The sequence below is a fragment of the Chrysochloris asiatica genome, unplaced genomic scaffold (genome assembly GCF_000296735.1).
Source record: "Chrysochloris asiatica unplaced genomic scaffold, ChrAsi1.0 scaffold00313, whole genome shotgun sequence".
Classification (NCBI taxonomy): Eukaryota; Metazoa; Chordata; class Mammalia; order Afrosoricida; family Chrysochloridae; genus Chrysochloris; species Chrysochloris asiatica.
Genome location: NW_006408831.1, coordinates 49,677 through 65,763, shown reverse-complemented (window position 1 = coordinate 65,763; position 16,087 = coordinate 49,677). Strand labels below are relative to the sequence as shown.

Genomic DNA, 16,087 nt, shown 5'->3' with positions numbered 1-16,087 from the left:
GAAAGCTGGACAGTGAGTAAGGAAGATCGTAGAAGAATTGATGCCTTTGAGTTGTGGTGTTGGAGGAGAATACTGAAAGTGCCATGGACTGCCAGAAGAACCAATAGATCTGTTTTGGAAGAAGTGCAGCTGGGGTGCTCCTTGGAGGCCAAGATGGCTAAGCTTCGTGTCTCCTACTTTGGACATATTGTACGGAGGGAACAGTAGCTGGAGAAGGATGTCATGTTGGGTAAGGTGGAGGGTCAGAGAAAAAGAGGAATACCCCTAACGAGATGGATTGGCCAGGTGGCATCATTGATGGACTCAAGTGTGGCAACGGTAGTGACGTTGGCCCAGGATCGGACATTGTTTCGTTCTGTTGTGCATGGGGTTGCTATGAGTTAGTTCCGACTCGATGGCACCTGACAACAACAACTACAACATCTTTGCTCTTATTTACCTTGAAGTTTTTTATGGGTCCTGTCATAAGGACTTAAAAAAAATTTTTTTTTTTTTAACATTGAAGTACAACCCATACCATGGGCTGTGGTCTTTGATCTTCATCAGTGAGTATTTTAAGTCCTCTTTGTTTTTAGCAAGCAAGGTTGTATCTTCTGCATATTGCAGGTTGTTCATGAGTCTTCCTCCGATCCTACTGCCATATTCTTCTTCATATAATCCAGCATCTTGCATTATTTGCACAGCATACAGATTTAACAACTATGGTGAAAAAATACAACCTTGGATTATGCCTTAACTAATTTTAAACCATTCAGTGTTTCCTTGTTCTGTTTAAACAACTTCCTCTTGGTCTATGTACAGATTCCTCATGAGCACAATTAAGTGTTCTGGAGTATTCATTCTTCCTAAAGTTGCCTGTGGCTTTTCATGATCCACACAATCGAAAACCTTTGTGTAGTCAATAAAGCACAAATGAACATCTTCCCGGTATTCTCTTCTTTCAGCTACAATCCATCTGACATCAGCAGTGATATGTCTCATCCCATGTCTTCATCTGAATCCGACTTAAACCTCTGGTAGGAGCTCTGGTAGCGTAGTGGTTACGAATCGGGTTGCGAACCTTAAGGTCAGCGGTTCGAAACTACCAGCCGCTCTGCGGGAGAAAGATGAGGCTTTCTACTCCTGTAAAGATTTACACCCTCGGAAACCCTGTACAGGGTCGCTATGGGTCGGAACCGACTCAACGGCACTTAACAACAACAAGTTCTCTGTCAATTTATTGTTGCAGCTGTTTTTGAATTATCTTTAGCAAAATTTTACTTGCATGAGATATTAATGACATTGATTATTTCCTTCTTTCATTGGGTTACCTCTCTTTGGAATCGGCACAAATATGGATCTCTTTTCCAAAGTTCTTGGCATAGATGAGTGAGTGCGTCCAGTGCTGCATCAATTTGTTGAAAGATTTAAATTTGTATTCCATCAATTCCTGGAGCCTTGTTATTTGCCAATGTCTCCAGTGCACCTTGGACTTCTTCCTTCAGTTCGTTGGCTCTGATAATATGCTATATCTTGAAGTGGTTGAACATCAGCCTGTCTTTTTGGTACAGTAACTCTGTGTATTGCTTCTATCTTCTTTTGATGCTTTCTGCATCATTCAGTATTTTTCCATAGAATCATTCACAATTGCAAGTTGAGGCTTGAATATTTTTTTCTTTAGTTCCCTCAGCTGAGAAATATTGAGTATATTCTTCCCTTTTGGTTTTCTAACTCCAGGTCTTTGCACATTTAATTATAATAATTGGCTTGTCTTCTCAATCTACTCTTTGAAATTTTCTATTTAGCTCTTTTACCTTCTCATTGCTTGTATTTGCTTTAGCATCTCTCTACTATAAGGCAAGTTTCAGAGTCTCTTCTGACATCCATTTTGGTCTTTTCCTTTCGTGTCTTCTTAATGACCTTTTTTCCTGTATGATGTTCTTAATGTCATCCCATAGCTTCTCTGGTCTTTGGTGTCTAATTCATCAAATCTTGATATGAGCATATTTAAGAGTAATTCAGGTAAGATATGTTCAAGGTTGTATTTTGGCACTTGTGGATTTGTTTTGATTTTCTTTAGCTTCAGCCTGAACTTGCTTATGAGCATTTGATGGTCTGTGCCACAGTCTGCCTCTGGCCTTGTTTTGACTGGTAACATGGAGCTTCTCCACTGTCTGTTTCTATAGATGGAGTCAGTTTGATTTCTGTGTATTCCTTCTGGTGATGTCTTTCATACTGTTTAAAAAAAGTATTGGCAATGAACAAGTCATTGGTCTTACAAAATTCTGTCAAGTGATCTCCAGCATCGTTTCTGTCACCCAGGCCATATTTTCCAACTACTGATTGTTTTGTTACTCTTTATTTCCAACCTTTGCATTCCAAACACCAGTAATTATTAATACATCTTGATTGAATGCATGATGAATTTCAGACTGAACAAGTTGAAATTAAATTCTTTAATTTCATCATTACTGTCTTTAGTGGTTGGTGTGTAAATTTGAATAAATAAATTTGTGTTAACTGGTCTTCCTTGTAAGCATATGGATAATATCCTATCATGGATAGATTGTACTTCAAGATAGATCTTCAAATGTTCTTTTTGATGTTATTCCTTTTCAGTTTGTATTTCCTAGTATAATAAACCATGTGACTGTCAGATTAAGAATGACCGATACCAGTCCAGTTCAGCTTACTAATGCCTAGGATATCTGTGTTTATGCATTCTATTTCATTTTTGACAGCTTCCAGTTTTCCTAGATTGTTACTTCATACATTCCATGTTCTGATTATTAATGGATGTTTCCAGCTGTTTCTCATTTTGAGTTGTGCCCCATAAGCAAATGAAGGTTCTGAATGCTTTACTTTATTCACGTCAGTATGGTCAGCTCTGGAGTCCTATCCTGTTGTGGTGCTGCGGGTTAATGCACTGGATTGCAAGGTTGGTTTGAACAGCAAGGTTGGCGGTTCAAGCTCACCAGCCACTCCTTGGAAATCCTAAACAGGGTCGCTATGAGTCGGAACTGACTCGACAGCACTTAACAAGAACAACAACGTGGTAAACTTTACTTTGAGGAGGCAGCTCTTCCCCAGTCGAATTTGAGTGCCTTCCAATCTGAGGGGCTCGTTTTCTGGCAATATATCTGAGAGTATTCTGGTGGTGTTCTTTATGTTTCAATATTCTAGTGCTATTTGACAGTGTTCCACTGCTATTCATGAGGTTTTCAGTCATTAAATTTTCGGAAGTAGTCTGCCCCTCCTTCTTCCTATTCTGTCTTAGTCTGGAAGTTCAGCTGAAACTTATCCACCTTGGGTGACCCTGTTGGTATTTAAAATACTGGTGGCATAGCTTCCAGATTCACAATAATACACATGCCCCACCATAAAACGACACACTGACAGAAGAGTGATGATTCTCAACCTTAAGTAAGACCGATTCTCTGATAGGCCTCATCTAGTCCTACCTAATAGACCCTCAGCTCCTAATCCAAGGAGTCAAAACAGATTCCCAATATATAATTGTCTGATTGCCTGTCTATGAAATTCTCTCCTCTTGAATGTTTTTACCCCAGATTTCAGCCAATTTAGCTTCTCTAAACTCTCATCTATAATGAATTTATAAGTTCATTAAGACCACTAAAGGCTTTTACGGGTCACTGTGAGGAAGTTACCTTCAGGCACAGAGCCCAGACAGTTGTGGACTCACCTCATGAGTTTCCTTTTTTCTTTTTTTTTTATGTTTTAATGTGAATTATATGATAGTTTACTTGAGTTTCCTTTTAGGGATCACAGGATTACATGATATTCATTGTTCAGCTCCTGAAAACAGTTGTCTCAGATATTTTGTTATGTTTTATGGTTAGTTGTCATGAAAGGGCTAGTTTGATACTAGTTAGTTCATCATAGGCAGAAGCAAGAATTCTGATCTTAATTTGTGTAACTTTGTAAGAAATGCTTAATGTTCTAGAATATGTTTTTTTTAATACTTTCCAGTGCTAAACATATTAATATGACTTAACAGATAATTTAAAACTTGTATCTTTAACAGAGTTTGTATTTTGTTGGTACGTTTTATGGCTTAGATCCACAAATTGATACTTGTTCTAAGAAATGTGAATCACAACTCTCATTTCTAGATGGCCTTATGGTACAAATAACTCCAGAGACCATGGATGGCTTGCGACTAGCTCTACGGGAACAAAAAGACTTTAAAATTACATGTGGGAAAGTTGATGCTGTAGATTTGAGAGAATATGTGGATATCTGCTGGGTAGATTCTGAAGAAAAAGGAAACAAAGGGTAGGATTATTTTTTTAATTATTAAAATAGGGAGGCTGGGTAAAAACATCCTGTTCATAAAATTGTGTGTTTTAAGAATGTACGTGGAATTATTAACATGGTTATAAACAGTTGATGAATGTAATCTGCCCTTTTCATTTATGTACCAAGACTCATTTTTATTCTCTTGGGCAGGATATTATAAATTAATAAAGTGTGGCGAGTCTGAGAAATGGCTAATAATAAAGGTCCATTGTGTATCAGTGTGGGTTTGATGGTCAAGACAGAGAAAGGCAAGACACTTTTTTTTTTTCTTGGTGGTGGTGGTATGCCATGAAGTCGGTTCCAACTCATAGTGTCCCTGGATCGGGTTTCCGAGGCTGTAAATTTATGGGAGCAGAACGCCTCATCTTTCTCCCATGGAGTGACTGGTGAATTCAAACTGCTCACCTTTCAGTTACCAGTCCAGCTCATAATCCACTATGCTACCAGAGCTCCTTTTTTTGTTGTTTGTTTTTTGTCTTAGTTACTTCTTTGTGTTCAAGTAAGCAGAGGATTCCTTTTGGTTGGTTATTCTGCATTACATTGATTCATTGTCAGTACAAACAGCTGAGTTTAATTAGAGGTCTCACAGACTGTTACTACCACTGCTTTCTCTTTCCTTAGCCGTTTTCTGTATTTTTTGGAGATTGGGTAAGAGTCTGAACAAAGAAGAGGGCTAATGCTAAAGGATTCCAAAATAAAATAAGCTTTTCTGTTAGCAGAATATTTAAAGTATTTTAAGCTTCAGGTCTGGATTGGGCACAAGATAAAGTAGATACAATTTTTTTCCGGGGAAAAAGGTAACTTTCCAATCCAAGAAATCTTGGTAAATGAATGTGAGCTACAGACTTAATTATTTTGTGTATAATTGAGATATCTTGCAGCTTTACATTTATAGCTTAAATTTTTTTTTCTTCATTGTATTTGTTTAAATCTAATAATTCATTTAATTAAAAGCACTGTGACACTAATAATTCTATTATATTTTGTTTTATTCTGTAGTGTTATTAGTTCAGTGGATGGAATATCATTACAAGGATTTCCAAGTGAAAAAATCAAACTGGAAACAGATTTTGAAACTGATGAGAAGATTGTAAAATGTACTGAGGTAACCAAGAAAGAGAATTCTCCCTTTACATGCTATGTTTTTTGTTTCTTAATTTGAAATTTTCCCATACTTATTCTCTGAATATTACATGCAGCTTTTTGAATTTTTTTTTTAATACACATTGAGACACACATATCCCCATTCCAAACTATCATTTTTAAACCAGATTTGGATTTTCATTGAATTATTGTAGCCTGTTGTATGAAGGTTGTTGTAGTTGTTGTTAGGTGCTGTAAAGTCAGTTCCAACAGTAGTCACATGCACTCCAGAACGAAACACCACCCATGCCTGTACCATCCTCACAATTGCTGATAAGCCTGAGTCCATTGCTGTTGCCACTGTGCCAGTTCATCTCCTTGCAGGTCTTCCTTTATTTTGCTGACCCTCCACTTTACCGTGCTTGATACGCCCACTACCTAACCAAACTCACTACTATCAAGTCAGTTCTGACTCATGGTGACCTTATATAGGATTTCCAAGACTTAATTCTTTGCAAGAGAAACCAGCTTCGTCAAGGGCCCCTATAAACTACTTTCATATTAAGTGCCCTGAACATAAATAACATTGAGGTCAATAGGAATTCTGTTGTCTCATCCCTTCCACAACCACTTGATGAGCTCCTTGAATTGCAGGGACATCCCAGAGATTTTTTTCCTTTGAGATTCAACAACTGAACTGTTTGTTTTTACAACCACAACAACTTCATAGTGCTTTGGAGACAACAGACAAGTGTAGCTCACATGAAGAAACAAGAGGATGGCTCAAACAAATGACCAAGGTGCAGAGCCAGAAGAAGTTTCTGAGGAAGAAAAGGTAGTAGAACTAACTGAAAGAGAATTTAAAAGAAGATGATTAGGTTCCTTCAAAGGATCAATAGAAAGATTGAGGAAAGCAAGGAGAACGCAATGAAAATTTAGAAGAATCTAGGGAAACACTACAAGAACAAATAAACAGAAATTAGTGCAAATTTTGAAACAATACAAAACCTACAATTAGAAATCCAGAAGATTAACATTAAAATCTCAGAAGTGGACAATACTTTGAAAGGGCAAAGGAGTAGATGCAAAGCAATGGAAGCCCTAATTAGTAAGCTTGAAAATAAATAATCTCAATACTAATATGCTAGAAGAACACTTAGAAAAAAGAATGAAGAAAACCTAAGAGTTATGTGGGACATCATGAAGAGGAACAACTTACAGGTGATCGGAATTAAAGAACAGAAAGAAAAACACAAAGAAAATTGTTGAAAGGATGTGGGAAGAAAACTTCCTTAACATCATGTAAGAGGAGAAGATAAACATACAAGATGCTAAATGAACTCCAAACAGGATAGATCACAAAAGAAAATCACCAACACAAAACTTTCCAAAATCAAGACAAGGTCGGAATCCTGACAGCCGCTCTGGGAAAATGAAAAGTTACCTACAAAGGAGAACCTATAAGAAGATCAAGCTCTGATTTCTAAGTAGAAACCATGCAAGCAAGAAAGCAATGGAGTGACATATACAAAACTCGGAGAGAAAAAGATTGTCAACCACCAATCATATGCCAAGCAAAACTGCCCCTCAAATAATATGGCAAAATTTAGACATTTCCTGATAAGCAGAAATTAAAGGAATTTCTAATGAACAGACCAACTTTAAAAAAAATGCTTAAGAATGTTCTTTGGACTGAGAACCAACAACAACAGACAATAACCTGAGATTACTATACATGACACCACCACCCAAAACTCAATTCGGATACTGAAGTAAAACAAACCTACAAGACTAAAAATATGGAACCAGAGATATCAATGTGTAATGAAATCAACTACAAAGCAAAAAGAGGGAATAATGTAAATATAGAGCTTTCAAATGGCAAGGAATAAAACAGACTATTTTAAGCAGGAAAAAATAAATTATAGGATAACCACAAAGAAAAATAATGTACCTGCACATGAAAATTTAAAAAAAAGATGAAAATCAGAAAGGTTTAGTAAACTTTTGTTGTTGTTGTTGTTAAGTGCCATCGAGTCAGTTCCAACCCATAGCGACCCTGTACAGGGTTTCCGAGGGTGTAAATCTTTAACAGAGCAGAAATTAAAATAACAAGAAAACTCACAAACAAAACCAATCAGTATCAAAAATTATGTAGAACAAAAAATAACAGCAATACCACACACACAAAAAAAAACACACACACAGAAAAATGACAATAATCACTTCATAGCTATTGGTAATTACACTGAATGTGAGTGTGGTAAATGTACTAGTCAAGAGACAGAGCAGAATGGATAAGAAAACAGGATCCTTCAATATGCTGTCTACAAGAAACACATCAAAAAGATGGAGACAACCTAAATGCCCATCAGCAGAATAGTTAAACATTGGAACATACACATAATGGAATACTACAAAATGTTGAAGAGCAGTGAAAAATCTGTGCGACACCTCAAAACATGATTGAAACTGGAAGACATGCTGAGTGAAATTAGTCAAACACAAAAGGATGAACATTGAATGAAACCAATTTAAAAAAAAAAAAAAAAGAAAGAAAGAAATGGTTTGCTCAATGAAAGAAACAGCCTATGATGGTTGAGAGAGAGGATTATTCATGGGCTAGTTAACAGGTGACAGGACGGTCAGTTTACAAGAGGGAGGTTAGCAGAGGAAAGATGAGGGTAGTAGCAGGATACATGGGAGGACTGCAATGGTGAATAGCGGTAAAGGTAAATGCTGTTAACTTTTGGTACACGAAGGGGATTGCAACCATATAACAAAGCAAAGTATATGATTTGTTAACTGTACAACTGATGATCTGCTCTGTGAACCTTCACTCAATTCGCAATAAAAAGTTTTTTTTTTTTAAAAAGAAGAACCAGGAGTGGAGTGCATCCTTTGGACCCTGAGATCCCTGTGCATTAACTTCCTGGACCCAGAGACAGAAATCTGTGACACCAGAGGAGTACAGAGAGGCAGCAGCAGAACCAAGAACCAGAGCAAGAGTTAGAGCAGTGGACTTACCAGACCATGGAGCAAGTAAAGTTGAATGATTTTAGGCAGGAAGCTTACTTGTTGAGTTGGGCGCCTCTAGTCACTTAAGTAGGGAAGCCAGGTTTCTTGACACACAGAGCTAAAGCCAAGTGCCTTATGGTGGAGTGGTTTGTCCTATGGGTATTTATCAGCAGCTGAATGGAACAAATGTGCCCTGAAGATTTCTGACCTATAATTGTAACCTGTTAATTTCCCTAATTAACCTCATAACTTGAGGTGGGGAGGATGGAAGGAATACACAGAGTCACTGTATCTAAAAGAAATGGTCAATGTTCAGCCATTTCACAAGGGCGCACGTGATCAAGAACCAGTGTGGTACTGAAGTAAGATTCAGTCTGCACTAATGGCATTTTGACCAGAAAAGAATGTGGAATGAGGGATATTATTGCAGAAACTTATGCTTATATGTGGATCATGACAAACTATGGATAACATTACTAAGATTGGGTATTCCAGAAAACAATGTGCTCATGAGGAACCTATACGTAGGCCTAGAGGCATTTGTTTGAATAGAACAAGGGAACACTGAAGGGTGTAAGGAAAGGTGTGTGCCAGAGTTGTATTCTTTCATCATACTTACTCTATATGCTGAGCAATTATTCCAAGAGGCTGGATTGTATGAAGAACATAGCATCAAGATTGGAGGACACTCATTAACAACCTGCAATTTGCAGATGACATACATAGACTTGCTTGCTGCAAGTAATAGGACTGAAAATACTTACTGATGAAGATCAAAGACTACAGCTTTCAGTGTGGTATCACTTTGATGTAAAGAAAACAGAAATACTCACAACTGGATCAATAAATAACATCATGGTAAATGAAGAAAAGATTAAAGTTGTCAAAGACTTCATTTTGCTTGCACCCACAATCAACACTCTTGGAAGCAACAGTCAAGAAATCAAATTATATATTGCATTAGGCAAATCTCTTTAAAGTGTCATATCGCAGATATATCATCTTGATGATATATCTAAGGTGTGCTTGACCCAAGCCATGGTATTTTCAATTAACCTCATATGCATGTAAAAGTTGAACAGTGAATAAGGAAGACTATAGAAGAATCAGTGCATTTGAATTACACTGTTGGACTAGAATATTGAAAGTACTGTGGATTTGTGTTGGAAGAGAAGAGGTACATCAGAATGCTCCATAGAAGTCAGAATGCTGGTGGTTTCCTGCAGTTCAAAGTGCTCAGGAGGTAGGTGTGGGAGGACTGTGACAGCAGAGGTCCTGGCCCCATGTGGAGTTCCTATTGGCCTCAGTGTTACCTGTGTTCAGGGCACTCACTTCAGAAGTAGTTTGTGGGAGCCCTTGATGGAGCTGGTTTCAGTATCTCTTAGGATCACAGAGAAGCTGGGGGCAGTGTGCTGGTCTGCTGGCATTGCAGGTTTTATAGGTCTGGAGCCGAGCCCACCTAGAACCAGGCTCCACAGTGGTACACCAAAGTGATTCAGCTAACCCCCACCTCAAGCCAGCAAGGCTCCCAACCGTGTGACTCAGAACTTCCAGAAAACAGGGTGGAGCATGGCCACAATTCTAGGGAGTGTGGGGTAAAGAAGAAATCACTCCTTTTCCGTGGCCCATGTGAATCTGCTCTGCCAGGTCTTCCTCCACTGCAAAAGTTGCTCACAAGGTTTTTGAACTGCATCTGGCCAGCTGTTCACCAGTCTCCCTGTCTTGTGGTCCCTGCTTGGCTTCTCTTCCTAGCAGGTATTCTGTTCACATCTTTTCTGAAGTTCAGGATGCCTGGATTTTTATCTGTGTCTGTTTTATTTTATATCTTGTATCTTTGTTCTAGATTGTCCATGTAGTGGGTCTTGCTAGTCCTCCATTTTTCCGGAAGTCTCCCTCTTTCCTGTCTTTTAAAAGACCTTTGTTTACTTCCTGTGTGATGTCCTTGATTTCATCCCACAACCCCTCTGATTTTTGGTCATTAGTGTCTAATGCATCAGATCTGTTTTTGAGATGGCGTCTAAATTCAGGTGGAATATATTAAAGGTCATATTTTTACTTTTGTCAACTTGTTTTAAATTTCTAAAGCTTCAAGCTGAACTTGCATATGAGCAATTGATGATCTGTTCCACAGTCTCTCCCTGGTCATGTTTTGACTGATGTTTGGGCTTTTCTACCATCTTTTTCCACAGATGTAGTCAGTGTGGTTCCTGTGTATTTCATCGTATATCATCCATGTGGTATTTGCATTGAATAAGTCAGTGGTCTTGCAGAATTCTTTCCTGTGGTCTCCAGCATCATTTCTTTCACAAGGCCCTATTTTCCAACTACTGATCTTCTTCGTTTCCAACCTCATTTCCATTCACCAATAATTATTATTGTATCTTGATTGTATGTTTGATAATTTCAGACTGAAGAAGTTTGTAGACTTCTCTACTTCTAACATCACTGGCTTTAGTGGTTGGTACATAGAGTTGAATTAACAGTGGTATTAATTGGTTTTTCTTTTAGGCGTCTGGATATTATCCTGTCACAGATAGCATTGTACTTCAAGCCAGATCTTAAAAGGTCCTTTGTGGCTTCATGTACATTCTATGTTCCAATCCTTAATGGATGTTTGCAGCTGCTGCTCCTCATTTTGAGTAGTGTCCCATCAGCAAATGACAGTCCTGAAAGGTTTGCTCCATTTATGTCCTTAAGGTCAACTCTACTTTGTGGTGGCAGCTCTTTCCCAGTTGTATTTTGAGTGCCTTCCAAATCTGAGTACCTTGTCTTTTGGCACTATACCTGACAGTGTTCCGCTGCTGTTCATCATGTTTGACCTTCCAGCAGTTTATCTGACAGTGTTCTGCTGCTTCTCATAACACTCTCATTGTCAAACCATTTGGAATCGTCTTCCTCTTCTTCTTCCTAGTCTTTCTAAGTTTGGTATCTCCACTGAAACCTGTTCACCATGGGTGACCTTGCTGGTATTGTAAATACCATCGATATGTTGTTGTGTTTTTAAGTGCCATCGAATTGACTCCAACTCTTAGTGACCCTATTCACAACAAAATGAATCACTGCCCAGTCCTACACCATCCTCACAAACTTTGTTAGGCTTTAGCCCATTGATGAACTTTTTTCATCTTCTGACACTGTCTGACAATATTCTGCTGTTCATAAACTTTTCAGTGGCTAACATTTAGAAGTGGTCTGCCTCTCCTTCTTCCTAATTTGTCGTAGGCTGATAGCTCCACTGAAACCTGTCCACTATGGGTGACCGTGCTGGTACTTAAGATACTGGTGGCATAGATTACAGCAACATGCAAGCCCCCACAATACAACAAATTGGCAGACAACTGGTCATGCAAAAATTACATCAAACCATTCTAACCATAGCACTCAGTACTCAACTAGGTTAGATAATTAAAAGGCCACACAGAGCTCTCAGATACCATTCTCATAGTTACGGGGCTTGTTAGGGTAGTTGACAGGTTACAGGTCAGGGTGAGAAATATTTAGGGAACTGTTCTTCCAGTCAGGACAGCCTCTCCTATGCACTGCCCACAGACAGGCTGTCCTCTGGCTCTCGACCCTGTGGCCTGGCCTCTGCCCTGCTTCTGCAGTGTCCCCACAGGACACACCACTCCACCATCAGCCTCAGTCTGAAGACACTCAACTTTAGCTCTGTGGGTCAGCAAACCTAGTTCCCCCACCCCCATTAATTGCCTGGAGTCACCCCACTCTGCAAGCAAGTATCCTGCCCAAAGTCACTGAGCTTTACTTGCTCCATGGGCTGGAAACCCCACTGCTGTGCTTCATACTCTTGATTCTGTTCCTGCTACGCCTCCTATGCCATAGCTTTCTGTCCCTGGGTTCAGGAGGTTCAATGCACAGGGATCTTGGGGTCCAAAGGACGAGTTCTGCTCTGGGGCCACCTTCTTTAATGGTAGTGAGATCCCCCTACCTGCTTGTGAGATGGTTTATTAGCCACGTTAGAATTTCAAGTTGGACAGTCACAACCCTGTTAACCACTCACATCTGAGTCATTCATCTTGTCAGCATCTTATTCAGATCCATCAGGGCAAAAATACTGTTGGGTTGGAATTTGTAAAAATTAAAGCTAGAAGAAACAATAAATAATTCACTGCACTCTAGTATGATTTTCATTTTGCTCTTAATTTACACAAAAGATTTGGATCATGTGAAAATGTCTTTCATATGTGAATATTGATTATTAATTGATGTCAATAAAATACTTATTTTTTTAAAAGCAACATTGACTCATGTTAAGTCTTATTTTTACCTGATTCTTCTCTGGGTCAGTAACTTGGATGGGAGGCTCTACACCATGACCTTATTGTTTGATGTTGACTTCACAGATAGTTTTACAGGATGGTCATCTTACTAATTAATATTCTTCTCTAAACTGAATTAACAAGACTTTTTTTTTACTACAAATTAACTATAGGCAAAAATAGCTAAACAGTTTCCGTATTCCATAACCTTTGGTTTTAAGATTTTATTTATAGTTTACATTGGGAAGTAGATCTAGAATGCTCTTAACTAGTGAATTTCATAATACTAACACTGGAATTTTATTAATAAGTTGAAAACAACAATTTTACTTTTTCAGTTCTCATCTTAATGACTTGTTTTCTAATTAACTACATTTCAGGTGTTCTACTTCCTAAAGGACCAGCAGGACTTACCTAGTTCACCAACTCGTTATCAGTTTGCAAAGGCCATCGCCATGGCTTGTAGTGCTGCACTGTGCCCTCATCTGGAAACTCTCAAGAGTAATGGGATGAATAAGATTGGACTCAGGGTTTCCATTGACACTGATATGGTGAGGCATGCTTGTTTAGTGTATGTTTAAAGTAAATATATATTCAGATAATAATAATACCAGAGAAAGTGGTAATAATCAGGTTTTTTTCTTTAATCTTTTATTGTGGGTCGAAAAAAGAGAACTAAGTTTTGTTGATCTCCATAACTAGGTTTAGCAAACTGTTTTGGAAAGAACCAGACAGGAAATTATTTTAGCACCTGTGGCCCCTGTGATTTCTGTCATAATTACTCCTACCATTGTAGTGCCAAAATGGCCACATGTGTGTAAATAGTATCTCAATAGGGTGGGGAACATCCCAACCTGCAGGCCTTATGAGACCTGAGACATCATTTGGTCTGGGGCTGCCAAGAGAACCACAGTTCCAGCCGTCATATTAGGGGTGAGTTAATTTAATGTTTCACCAATTACAGTGGGCTAATTTTAAGTTGATTATTTTGTATGGCCTGCAAATTATGTTACAAATTTTGGCAGAAACAGAGGTTCCCCACCCCTGATTTAAATGAATGTGACTGGTTCCAATGAAACTCTTTATTTACATAAACAATTGTCAGGCCAGATTTAGCCCATACATCCTTTGCCACCCTTGCTCTACAACAATCCTACCTGTTTAACTGGAGCCTGTGTTTTCCCATAATTTAAAAGACAAAAGTCTTAACTCTATGTACATAACATCTTCAGAGAGCAGCATTGACACCGTTTTCTGTATAACCGATGAGCCCTGGAGATGTAAACTGCATACTGCGATGTAAGTGGTATCCACCAGTGCTGTGCAAGGCAGCAGCCCTGGAAAGATCTCGCTCCTCTTTTTGGCTCACGGTCCCCTATCCCACCTCCAAATATCATTTCCCCTTTCCAGTTAGGCATTCAGTTTACTCATTTTCAATGTATTATTGTGATTTTTATGTATGTATAAATACATGTGTATGTCCTATTTTAAAAAGGAATTTACAGTGTTGTTGTTTTAACTTGGTTTTTTTCACTTTATGCATCTTCGAGATATTATTCCATGTTAGTATGTATTCGTTTTAACTGTTCCTTCGTGGTCAATTATATCAATGCACCATAGTTTATTTAACTAGTTTTCCATGCAAGTTTAGTATGTGTTGATCGACATTTAGGTTGTCCACTATTTTGCTGTTTTGTACATCTTAGTATAGCCACAAGAAATATTCCTAGAAGTAGAGTTGCCAGATCTAAGTGTATATTGAATGTTGTTGTTGTTAAGTGTTGGTCGAGTCAGTTCCAACTTATAACAAATGACCCTGAATAGAGTTTCTGAGGCTGTTTAAGTCTTTGCGGGAGCAGAAAACTTCATCTTTCTCCATCAGTATACACAAGAAATATTACCAAAATGCCCACAAATAGAGGTTATGCTAACATATATTTCCACCAGCATTTTTAATAAAGTTCATCCTTCCCCTTTACCAAGGTAGTATGCAAATAAACATTTGAATTTTGCCCATTTGATAGGTGAAAAGTGGTACCCCACTCCCTGTTATTCTTTTCATATACATTTCTCTTATAATGAGTGATAGTAATGATCATCTTAACTTGTAAAAGCCATTTGTTTCTCTGTAACTTTCAGTTCATATTTCATGATGTTGTTGTAAGTGCCATCGCCTCAGTTCTGACTCATAGTAACCCTGAATAGGGTTTCTGAGAGTCTTGTCTTTCTCCCACAGAGAGAGTGGGAGGGTCAAACTACTGGCCTTGCAGTTAGCCAGCCTGCTTATAATCCACTACCTAGCGGGACTCCTTGTTATTTGAAAAAACACTGTCAATATTTCCTTTTTAGTCAATACACCAGCCACTGTATTAAGTGCAATGACAAATTTGAAATCTTTAAAGAGTGGATTTTTTTAATAGTGTGAGGTTTTCATTTAGTCATATTGGTCATTTATCAAAGCCTTGGTCCTTCAATCAAAGTATGAACTAGGAACATTTTTTACTTTTTATTTTTGTAGTATTTGTGGGAAGGAAAATGATAATTTATGTAGTTTATGGGTACAAAAAATGTAGGAGAATGCAGAACATTTATTTGTACATAAAATATCAAGTGTTTTAGCAATGAATGGTATTTTTTAAATTTTGATGTCTTTATTCATCTGCTGAGCTGGACAAAATTGTTCATCTTCAAAGGCTGACCATGAATTTTTCTTTTCTTCTTCTCTTTCAGGTTGAATTTCAGGCAGGATCTGAAGGCCGTCTTCTCCCTCAGCATTATCTAAATGATCTTGATAGTGCTCTGATCCCTGTGATCCATAGTGGGACCTCCAACTCTACTAGTTTACCATTAGAAATAGAATTAGTCTTTTTCATTATGGAGAATCTTTTTTAGCACTAGGACGTGATGGAAGTGGTTTGTTAGAACTCTGGCACTAAAGCTGAAGTACTTTGCACTAAATATGCACACTAAAAGTAAATATGTTTGATATTTGAAACACGTAAGGTTTGGTTTTTAGACAGGAATGATCTTTTTAAATCTTTAACACAATATTTAAAACTAAAAATTTAAGGGATTCTGTTTTTGAAGCTTTATACTTAATACAAGCGGTTAAAAAACAAGGGTTCTCCTGTCTAAGAAAATTTGTGTCATTTACTGTGTCATTAAGTGCTCAGCCAAAGTATCTGCACTTAGTTATACCTCTTTATGCCATTAGCAGTTTTAATGAAGGCTATCTTCAGATGTAACCTTGTGAAGCAAGAGTCAGTTTTGTGTATATGCCAATTAGATTTCTGGCTTCTAAAGTCTGTTAAAAATGTATTTCAGTGGCATAGCCCAGTTTTCAGATCAGACACTTAAGTGATAATTCTTTGAATAAACCAGATAACTTACTGTGTAATTTGAGTGGAGAC

At 38.0% G+C, this 16,087-nt stretch overlaps 1 protein-coding gene across 1 annotated transcript in view; it reads left to right on the top strand.

Annotated features, from left to right (window-relative positions):
- Positions 1-15,569, top strand: part of ZFYVE16 (zinc finger, FYVE domain containing 16) — a 58,635-nt gene extending 43,066 nt beyond the window's left edge. Inside the window, exons 14-17 of the mRNA XM_006875178.1 lie at positions 4,113-4,275; positions 5,299-5,404; positions 13,058-13,228; positions 15,408-15,569. Coding sequence (XP_006875240.1) covers positions 4,113-4,275; positions 5,299-5,404; positions 13,058-13,228; positions 15,408-15,569 — 602 coding nt within the window. The remainder of the gene's footprint in view (positions 1-4,112; positions 4,276-5,298; positions 5,405-13,057; positions 13,229-15,407) is intronic.
- The last annotated feature ends 518 nt before the right edge of the window (positions 15,570-16,087 follow it).